At 59.2% G+C, this 10,808-nt stretch overlaps 1 protein-coding gene across 8 annotated transcripts in view; it reads right to left on the bottom strand.

Moving 5' to 3' along the window:
* Positions 1–1,045: 1,045 nt before the first annotated feature.
* NEO1 (neogenin 1) overlaps positions 1,046–10,808 on the bottom strand; it is a 311,645-nt gene continuing 301,882 nt past the window's right edge. For all 8 annotated transcript variants that reach the window (XM_064157224.1, XM_064157230.1, XM_064157225.1 and 5 more), the window contains 3 exons: positions 10,469–10,723; positions 9,430–9,566; positions 1,046–3,114 (listed from right to left, as the gene is read on the bottom strand). In XM_064157224.1, the coding sequence (XP_064013294.1) occupies positions 3,031–3,114; positions 9,430–9,566; positions 10,469–10,723 (476 nt within the window). In that variant the 3' untranslated portion in view covers positions 1,046–3,030. The remainder of the gene's footprint in view (positions 3,115–9,429; positions 9,567–10,468; positions 10,724–10,808) is intronic.

Here is a 10,808-nt window from a genome sequence, read left to right as displayed (position 1 = left end):
TTCCTTTCCCCCCTTTGCCTTTCCTTTCCCCCCTTTGCCTTTCCTTTCCCCCCTTTGCCTTTCCTTTCCCCCCTTTGCCTTTCCTTTCCCCCCTTTGCCTTTCCTTTCCCCCCTTTGCCTTTCCTTTCCCCCCTTTTTGCCCTTCCCCCCCCCTTTTTGCCCTTCCCCCCCCCTTTTTGCCCTTCCCCCCCCTTTTTGCCCTTCCCCCCCCCTTTTTGCCCTTCCCCCCCCCCTTTTTGCCCTTCCCCCCCCCTTTTTGCCCTTCCCCCCCCCTTTTTGCCCTTCCCCCCCCCTTTTTGCCTTTCCCCCCCCTTTTGCCTTTCCATTCCCCCCCCCCCTTTTTGCCTTTCCATTCCCCCCCCCCTTTTTGCCTTGCCTTTCCCCCCTCCCCTTTTTGCCTTGCCTTTCCCCCCTCCCCTTTTTTCCCCCCTTTTGCCTTTTCCCCTCCTTTTTTGCCTTTTTTTTTGGGTCATTTGTTCAGCTTTTTTTTTTTTATTACAACTTTTGAACCTCTTTTTTTCTTTAATACATATATATATATTTAAAAAAAACCCCAACAAACAAAAATCCAACCCCACCCCCCCCCAAAAAAAAAAAAATAAAACAGATGAAAATAAAACTACAAATAAAATGGTACAGAAATGGCAAAGTCCAACACTGAAGGGCAGGGCAATCACACCACTGAGACAAAACCTGACCAGAAAGAAAACCCAAACCAACTCAAGTTCCATTCCCCCCCCCCCCTTTTCCCCCTTTTTTCCTCTAGTCTGGATCCTGGACTCCATTCATCTGGATGCTGGACTCCTTTCAGCTGGATCCTGGATGTCTCTAGTCTGGATCCTGGACTCCTTTCAGCTGGATCCTGGATGTCTCTAGCCTGGATCCTGGACTCCTTTCAGCTGGATCCTGGACTCCTTTCATCTGGATCCTGGATGTCTCTGGTATGGATGCTGGACTGCTTTAATCTGGATCCTGGATGTCTCTAGTCTGGATGCTGGACTGCTTTCATTGGATGCTGGACTCCTTTCAGCTGGATCCTGGATGTCTCTAGTCTGGATCCTGGACTCCATTCATCTGGATGCTGGACTCCTTTCAGCTGGATCCTGGATGTCTCTAGTCTGGGTGCTGGATTCCATTCATCTGGATGCTGGATTCCATTCATCTGGATCCTGGATGTCTCTAGCCTGGATCCTGGACTCCTTTCAGCTGGATCCTGGACTCCTTTCAGCTGGATCCTGGACTCCTTTCAGCTGGATCCTGGACTCCTTTCATCTGGATCCTGGATGTCTCTGGTATGGATGCTGGACTGCTTTAATCTGGATCATGGATGTCTCTAGTCTGGGTGCTGGACTCCATTCATCTGGATCCTGGACTCCATTCATCTGGATCCTGGACTCCATTCATCTGGATCCTGGATGTCTCTGGTATGGATGCTGTATTGCTTTCAGCTGGGTCCTGGACTCCATCCATCTGGATCCTGGATGTCTCTAGTATGGGTGCTGGATTCCATTCATCTGGATGCTGGACTCCTTTCATCTGGATCCTGGATATCTCTATCCTGGATGTTGGATTCCATTCATCTGGATCCTGGATATCTCTGGTCTGGATGCTGATATTGCTTTCATCTGGATCCTGGACTCCTTTCACCTGGATCCTGAATATCTCTAGTCTGGATCCTGGACTCCTTTCATCTGGATCCTGGATATCTCTGGTCTGGATGCTGAATTGCTTTCATCTGGATCCTGGACTCCATTCATCTGGATGCTGGATTCCATTAATCTGGAACCTGGATTCCTTTAATCAAGATCCTGGATAACTCTAGTCTGGATGCTGGACTCCATTCATTGGGATCCTGGATGTCTCTGGTCTGGGTGCTGGATTCCATTCATCTGGATGCTGGATTCCATTCATCTGGATCCTGGATGTCTCTAGTCTGGATGCTGGATTGCTTTCACTGGATCCTGGACTCCTTTCATCTGGATTCTGGCTTTCTCTAGGCTGGGTGGTGGATTCCATTCATCTGGCTGCTGGATTCCTTTAGGCTGGCTGCTGGATTCCTTTGATCTGGATCCTGGATTCCTTTAGGCTGGGTGGTGGATTCCTTTAGGCTGGGTGGTGGATTCCTTTAGGCTGGGTGGTGGATTCCTTTAGGCTGGGTGGTGGATTCCTTTAGGCTGGGTGGTGGATTCCTTTAGGCTGGGTGGTGGATTCCTTTAGGCTGGGTGGTGGATTCCTTTAGGCTGGGTGGTGGATTCCTTTAGGCTGGGTGGTGGATTCCTTTAGGCTGGGTGGTGGATTCCTTTAGGCTGGCTGCTGGATTCCTTTAGGCTGGCTGCTGGATTCCTTTAGTCTGGATCCTGGATTTCTCTAGGCTGGCTGCTGGATTCCATTCATCTGGCTGCTGGATTCCTTTAGTCTGGCTGCTGGATTCCTTTGATCTGGATCCTGGATTTCTCTAGCTGGATCCTGAATTTCTCTGGTCTGAGTGGTGGATTCCATTCATCTGGCTGCTGGATTCCTTTAGTCTGGATCCTGGATTTCTCTAGGCTGGGTGGTGGATTCCATTCATCTGGCTGCTGGATTCCTTTAGTCTGGATCCTGGATTTCTCTAGGCTGGGTGGTGGATTCCTTTAGCCTGGCTGCTGGATTTCTCTAGGCTGGCTGCTGGATTTCAGCCCTGCCATGTCCCATCCTGCAGGGCCTCTGCAGATCTGTGGAATTCCACTTGGCCATGACCTCACTGCAGGACAAGAAAGGGTGAGTGAGGTCAGGCAGCACTGGTAGCTGTCTGTGGCTGCTCTCAGGTGCTCTCCTCCCTCTTCCTGGGGTTTCTGCTCTCCTTTTTTTTTTTTCTTCTTTTCTTTTCTTTTTATTTTTTTTCTTCTTTTTTTTTTTTTTCTCTTTTTCTTTCTTTCTTTCTTTCATTTTTGTTTTTGTTTAACCTCTGTACAATTCCTTGTGTTCCAAGGCTGAGTCCCAAGACTTGGCACACTTGTTCTGGAGTCATGTCCTGGTGAAAGGTGGTGGTGCTCATGCTGTAGTGATGGCATTGAGGTCCTTCATGAGTCCTTCCAGGTGGGCCATCTCTTTGGTCAGCTCATCCGGTTCGTAGCTCTGGGGGGGGGCACAGAGCAGTGGTGACAAGGGGGCACACAGCAGCAGCGGTGACAAGGGGGCACACAGCAGCAGCGGTGACAAGGGGGCACAGAGCAGCAGCGGTGACAAGGGGGCACAGAGCAGCAGCAGGGACAAGGGGGCACAGAGCAGCAGCAGGGACAAGGGGGCACAGAGCAGCAGCGCTGACAAGGGGCACAGAGCAGCAGCGGTGACAAGGGGGCACACAGCAGCAGCGGTGACAAGGGGGCACAGAGCAGCAGCAGGGACAAGGGAGCACACAGCAGCAGCAGTGACAAGGGGGCACAGAGCAGCAGCGGTGACAAGGGGGCACAGAGCAGCAGCGGTGACAAGGGGGCACAGAGCAGCAGCGGTGACAAGGGGGCACAGAGCAGCAGCGGTGACAAGGGGGCACAGAGCAGGAGTGACAAGGGGGCACAGAGCAGGAGTGACAAGGGGGCACAGAGCAGCGGTGACAAGGGGGCACAGAGCAGCAGCGGTGACAAGGGGCACAGAGCAGCAGCGGTGACAAGGGGCACAGAGCAGCAGCGGTGACAAGGGGCACAGAGCAGCAGCGGTGACAAGGGGGCACGCAGCAGCAGCGGTGACAAGGGGGCACGCAGCAGCAGCGGTGACAAGGGGGCACAGAGCAGCAGCGGTGACAAGGGGGCACAGAGCAGCAGCGGTGACAAGGGGGCACAGAGCAGCAGCGGTGACAAGGGGCACAAAGCAGCAGCGGTGACAAGGGGGCACAGAGCAGCAGCGGTGACAAGGGGGCACAGAGCAGCAGCGGTGACAAGGGGGCACAGAGCAGCAGCGGTGACAAGGGGGCACAGAGCAGCAGCGGTGACAAGGGGGCACACAGCAGCAGCGGTGACAAGGGGGCACAGAGCAGCAGCGGTGACAAGGGGGCACAGAGCAGCAGCGGTGACAAGGGGGCACAGAGCAGCAGCGGTGACAAGGGGGCACAGAGCAGCAGCGGTGACAAGGGTCACGCAGCAGCGGTGACAAGGGGCACGCAGCAGCGGTGACAAGGGGGCACAGAGCAGCAGCGGTGACAAGGGGGCACAGAGCAGCAGCGGTGACAAGGGGGCACAGAGCAGCAGCGGTGACAAGGGGGCACAGAGCAGCGGTGACAAGGGGCACGCAGCAGCGGTGACAAGGGGGCACAGAGCAGCGGTGACAAGGGGCACGCAGCAGCGGTGACAAGGGGCACGCAGCAGCGGTGACAAGGGGCACGCAGCAGCGGTGACAAGGGGGCACAGAGCAGCGGTGACAAGGGGCACAGAGCAGCAGCAGGGACAAGGGGCACAGAGCAGCGGTGACAAGGGGGCACGGAGCAGCGGTGACAAGGGGGCACAGAGCAGCGGTGACAAGGGGGCACAGAGCAGCGGTGACAAGGGGGCACAGAGCAGCGGTGACAAGGGGGCACAGAGCAGCGGTGACAAGGGGGCACAGAGCAGCGGTGACAAGGGGGCACAGAGCAGCGGTGACAAGGGAGCACATGTAGCAGCGGTGACAAGGGGCACAGAGCAGCAGCGGTGACAAGGGGCACAGAGCAGCAGCGGTGACAAGGGGCACAGAGCAGCAGCAGGGACAAGGGGCACAGAGCAGCGGTGACAAGGGGCACAGAGCAGCAGCGGTGACAAGGGGCACAGAGCAGCAGCGGTGACAAGGGGCACAGAGCAGCAGCGGTGACAAGGGGCATGCAGCAGCGGTGACAAGGGGCATGCAGCAGCGGTGACAAGGGGGCACAGAGCAGCGGTGACAAGGGGGCACAGAGCAGCGGTGACAAGGGGCACAGAGCAGCGGTGACAAGGGGCACAGAGCAGCAGCAGGGACAAGGGGGCACAGAGCAGCGGTGACAAGGGGGCACAGAGCAGCGGTGACAAGGGGGCACAGAGCAGCGGTGACAAGGGGGCACAGAGCAGCGGTGACAAGGGGGCACAGAGCAGCAGCAGGGACAAGGGGCACAGAGCAGCGGTGACAAGGGGCACAGAGCAGCGGTGACAAGGGGCACAGAGCAGCGGTGACAAGGGGCACAGAGCAGCGGTGACAAGGGGCACAGAGCAGCGGTGACAAGGGGGCACGCAGCAGCGGTGACAAGGGGGCACAGAGCAGCGGTGACAAGGGGGCACAGAGCAGCGGTGACAAGGGGCACAGAGCAGCGGTGACAAGGGGGCACAGAGCAGCGGTGACAAGGGGCACAGAGCAGCGGTGACAAGGGGCACAGAGCAGCAGCTGGGACAAGGGGGCACAGAGCAGCGGTGACAAGGGGGCACAGAGCAGCGGTGACAAGGGAGCACATGCAGCAGCGGTGACAAGGGGCACGCAGCAGCGGTGACAAGGGGCACGCAGCAGCGGTGACAAGGGGCACGCAGCAGCGGTGACAAGGGGCACGCAGCAGCGGTGACAAGGGGCACGCAGCAGCGGTGACAAGGGGCACAGAGCAGCGGTGACAAGGGGCACAGAGCAGCGGTGACAAGGGGCACAGAGCAGCGGTGACAAGGGGCACAGAGCAGCGGTGACAAGGGGGCACGCAGCAGCGGTGACAAGGGGGCACAGAGCAGCGGTGACAAGGGGGCACAGAGCAGCGGTGACAAGGGGCACAGAGCAGCGGTGACAAGGGGGCACAGAGCAGCGGTGACAAGGGGCACAGAGCAGCGGTGACAAGGGGCACAGAGCAGCAGCAGGGACAAGGGGGCACAGAGCAGCGGTGACAAGGGGGCACAGAGCAGCGGTGACAAGGGAGCACATGCAGCAGCGGTGACAAGGGGCACGCAGCAGCGGTGACAAGGGGCACAGAGCAGCGGTGACAAGGGGCACGCAGCAGCGGTGACAAGGGGCACGCAGCAGCGGTGACAAGGGGCACGCAGCAGCGGTGACAAGGGGCACGCAGCAGCGGTGACAAGGGGCACGCAGCAGCGGTGACAAGGGGCACAGAGCAGCGGTGACAAGGGGCACAGAGCAGCAGCAGGGACAAGGGGGCACAGAGCAGCGGTGACAAGGGGGCACAGAGCAGCGGTGACAAGGGAGCACATGCAGCAGTGGTGACAAGGGGGCACAGAGCAGCGGTGACAAGGGGGCACAGAGCAGCGGTGACAAGGGTGCACAGAGCAGCGGTGACAAGGGGGCACAGAGCAGCGGTGACAAGGGGGCATAGAGCAGCGGTGACAAGGGGGCACAGAGCAGCAGCAGGGACAAGGGGCACAGAGCAGCGGTGACAAGGGGCACAGAGCAGCGGTGACAAGGGGCACAGAGCAGCGGTGACAAGGGGCACAGAGCAGCGGTGACAAGGGGCACAGAGCAGCGGTGACAAGGGGGCACAGAGCAGCGGTGACAAGGGGCACGCAGCAGCGGTGACAAGGGGCACGCAGCAGCGGTGACAAGGGGCACGCAGCAGCGGTGACAAGGGGCACGCAGCAGCGGTGACAAGGGGCACGCAGCAGCGGTGACAAGGGGCACGCAGCAGCGGTGACAAGGGGCACGCAGCAGCGGTGACAAGGGGCACAGAGCAGCGGTGACAAGGGGCACATGCAGCAGTGGTGACAAGGGGCACATGCAGCAGCGGTGACAAGGGGCACATGCAGCAGCGGTGACAAGGGGCACATGCAGCAGCGGTGACAAGGGGCACATGCAGCAGCGGTGACAAGGGGCACATGCAGCAGTGGTGACAAGGGGGCACAGAGCAGTGGTGACAAGGGGGCATGAAGGAGTGGTGAAAAGGGGGCACAGAGCAGCGGTGACAAGGGGCATACAGCAGTGGTGACAACGGGGCATGAAGCAGTGGTGACAAGGGGCACAGAGCAGCAGGGAGAAGGGGGAACAAAGCAGTGGTGACAAGGGGCACAGAGCAGCAGGGAGGAGGGGGAACAAAGCAGCGGTGACAAGGGGCACAGAGCAGCAGTGGTGACAAGGGGCACAGAGCAGCAGTGGTGACAAGGGGCACAGAGCAGCAGCGGTGACAAGGGGCACAGAGCAGCAGCGGTGACAAGGACCCCAAGGAGCGCTACAGGCTGGGGCCAGAGTGGCTGAGAGCAGGCAGGCAGAGAGGGAGCTGGGGGTGGTGGCAGAGAGGAGCTGCAGAGGAGGCAGCAGTGCCCAGGTGGGCAGCAGAGCCAATGGCATCCTGGGCTGGCTCAGGAGCAGTGTGGGCAGCAGGACAAGGGAGGTTCTTGTGCCCCTGTGCTCAGCACTGCTCAGGCCACCCCTGCAGTGCTGTGTCCAGCTCTGGGCTCCTCCATTGCAGAGAGCTGCTGAGGTGCTGGAAGGTGTTTGGAGCAGGGCAGCAAGGCTGGGGAGGGGCCTGGAGCACAGCCCTGTGAGGAGAGGCTGAGGGAGCTGGGGGGGTGCAGCCTGCAGCAGAGGAGGCTCAGGGCAGAGCTCATTGCTGCCTGCAGCTGCCTGCAGGGAGGCTGTAGCCAGCTGGGGTTGGGCTCTGCTGCCAGGCAGCCAGCAGCAGAAGAAGGGGACCCAGGCTGCAGCTGTGGCAGGGCAGGTCTGGGCTGGCTGTGAGGAGGAAGTTCCTGGCAGAGAGAGTGATTGGCACTGGAATGGGCTGCCCAGGGAGGTGGTGGAGTGGCTGTGGCTGGAGGTGTTGCAGCCAAGCCTGGCTGGGGCACTTAGTGCCATGGTCTGGTTGGTTGGGCAGGGCTGGGTGCTAGGCTGGGCTGGCTGAGCTTGGAGCTCTCTTCCACCTGGGTGAATCTGTGTGTGGCTGCTCAGAAGGATGGCTCTGAGGAGTTTAAGAGTGCTCCTAGGAATGTTCTGGTTTGAGGTCCAGGACAACCAGAGGAAGAGGGGAAGGATATCCAAGATTGCAGTGATCCCCTCAAAGAGGTCAGGGACGTTAGAAAGGAGTACTCAAGGGCATCAGGAGAGCCAATCCTAGGCTGGCAGGTGAGATGCTGTGCTACTGGTGCCAGTGCCCTACAGGTAGGTGACAAGGCTGCCACCAGCGATAGCCACTCACCACGGAGAGTGGAGTGGGCAATACCTGGCAAGCCCTTATCAGTAAGGTCAGCTTGTGCACATGCCTCCTGCTGGCTGTGGCTGTGAGATACCCTTCCCTAGATGACCTGCCATGGGCAGCCAAGAAGTGGGACACAGCTGAGCAGGGAATTAAGCTTCTGAAGGAGTTTGCTCTGAAGGAAGTGCTCTGTGAGGGTGATGACACACATGAGCCTGGTGACATTCCTCCTGGAACAGGTCTCACAAAGAATCAGAGCATCACAGAATAGAATCCTAGAATCAGGCAGGGCTGGAAGGGAGCACAAGGAGCAGGCAGTGCCAACCCCCCTGCCATGCCCAGGGACACCCTACCCTAGAGCAGCCTGACCACAGCCTCAGCCAGCCTGGCCTCAAACACCTCCAGCCATGGGGCCTCAACCCCCTCCCTGGGCAACCCATTCCAGCCTCTCACCACTCTCCTGCTCAACAACTTCCTCCTCCCCTCCAGCCTCACTCTCCTCCAGCTCTGCTCCATTCCCCCCACTCCTGACACTCCCTCACAGCCTCAAAAGTCCCTCCCCAGCTTTTTTGGAGCCCCTTTCAGATCCTGGAAGGCCACAAGAAGGTCACCATATGGCCAATCATAGGATCAGGCAGGTTGGAAGAGAGCTCCAAGCTCACCCAGCCCAACCTAGCGCCCAGCCCTGCCCAGTCATAGAATCAAGCAGGTTGGAAGAGAGCTCCAAGCTCAGCCAGCCCAACCTAGCACCCAGCCCTGCCCAGTCATAGAATCAAGCAGGTTGGCAGAGAGCTCCAAGCTCAGCCAGCCCAACCTCGCACCCAGCCCTGCCCAACCAACCAGACCATGGCACTAAGTGCCCCAGCCAGGCTTGGCTTCAACACCTCCAGCCACAGCCACTCCACCACCTCCCTGGGCAGCCCATTCCAATGCCAATCACTCTCTCTGCCAACAACTTCCTCCTCACACCCAGCATGACTCAGTGTTCAGCTCAACAACCTCAGCTCAGCCAAGATGCTGGCCAAGGCTTTATTGGTGGCCTCTGTGGGCTGGACCAGGTGGATGCCCTGCAGCTGGAGCCAGGGCATGAGCATGGCTCCTAAAGCTCTTTTTGAGGTGTAGAAAGCAGCCCCCCTAAGCAAAACGCTCCTCTGAATCCACTGCCTCGGGTGGAAGGAGCCTGCACCAGAGCTGCTCGCACAGGTTCAGAGAGGCACTGGGTGCAGGCAGCAGCCTCAATGCCCTCTGCCTGTCAGCACAGGCGTTGCTGAGGCTGAGCAGGCTGAGGAGAGCAGGGGGTGAGCAGCAGCGCCCAGGGAAGCCGCTGGCAGCCCCGGGGTACCTACGCTTTCCGAGTCCTCCAGCATCCTGCTGGTCTCCTGCACGTCAGGGGCGCTGGGAACCACCACCGGCATGGGAGGTCGAGTTCTCCCCAGAGTCCCAATGGAGGCTGTCTTCACCGAGTGGACTGGGTGGTTAGGAGCTGGAAAGAAAGTGGCACACAGGTAGGGACTCACTTCATTACTTAGAGTCATAGAATCAAGCAGGTTGGAAGAGAGCTCCAAGCTCAGCCAGTCCAACCTAGCACCCAGCCCTATCCAATCAACCAGACCATGGCACTAAGTGCCTCATCCAGGCTTTGCTTGAAGACCCCCAGGGACGGTGCCTCCACCACCTCCCTGGGCAGCCCATTCCAGTGCCAATCACTCTCTCTGACAACAACTTCCTCCTCACAGCCAGCCCAGACCTGCCCTGCCACAGCTTCAGCCTGGGTCCCCTTCTTCTGCTGCTGGCTGCCTGGCAGCAGAGCCCAACCCCAGCTGGCTACAGCCTCCCTGCAGGCAGCTGCAGGCAGCAATCAGCTCTGCCCTGAGCCTCCTCTGCTGCAGGCTGCACCCCCCCAGCTCCCTCAGCCTCTCCTCACAGGGCTCTGCTCCAGGCCCCTCCCCAGCCTTGCTGCCCTTCTCCAAACACCTTCCAGCACCTCAGCATCTCTCTGCAATGCAGGAGCCCAGAACTGGACACAGCACTGCAGGGGTGGCCTGAGCAGTGCTGAGCACAGGGGCAGAAGCACCTCCCTCGTCCTGCTGCCCACACTGCTCCTGAGCCAGCCCAGGCTGGCCAGCATCACAACATCCAGGAGGGGCTGGACTCTCTCCAGAGCAGGAGTCTCCACAAGCTCTCTGGGCTGCCTGCTCCAAGCCTCCAGCAAAGTTATTCTCTCTGTTAGGTAGACTTTAGATTTCCTTTGCCACCCAACTCTATCATCTAACGCTTAAGGAGCTGCCTTCCTTTTCCTCTTCATCTTCATCTCTCCTTTTTTTTTGGGGGGGGGGGGGGAAGGGAAAGGTATCTTGACCCCCCACCTCCCCCACCCCTGCTCACCTTGCTGAGTCAGCAGTGGTGTGCTTGGCAAGGCCGGGTCGTAGGTGGAGCCCGGCGGCGGCACCGCTGGCACCGCGAAGCTCTTCAGCGGGTGGGAAGGACGGACGTGGGCTGTGGGGAGGTTCTGAGTCGTGTCCTCCTCTTGTGCAGTGGCCAGGTAAGAGCCTGTGGTGCTCTCAGGATCCTGGTGCTCAGCACAGGCCTGAGCTGAAGCAGCTGGCATGGTGTCCGTGCTGGGTGTGTTGCGAACTGATTCTGCAACAGAGCAAAAGGGACCAGAGGTTGGGGGTCCTCCCTTAGCAACCTGCTGGTGGTTTAAGGTGGAAACGAAGCAGCAGGC

Source organism: Pogoniulus pusillus, chromosome 17, assembly GCF_015220805.1.
Source record: "Pogoniulus pusillus isolate bPogPus1 chromosome 17, bPogPus1.pri, whole genome shotgun sequence".
Taxonomy (NCBI): Eukaryota; Metazoa; Chordata; class Aves; order Piciformes; family Lybiidae; genus Pogoniulus; species Pogoniulus pusillus.
The sequence above is the reverse complement of the archived record's forward strand: the minus strand, read 5'-3'. Positions and strand labels throughout refer to the sequence as shown.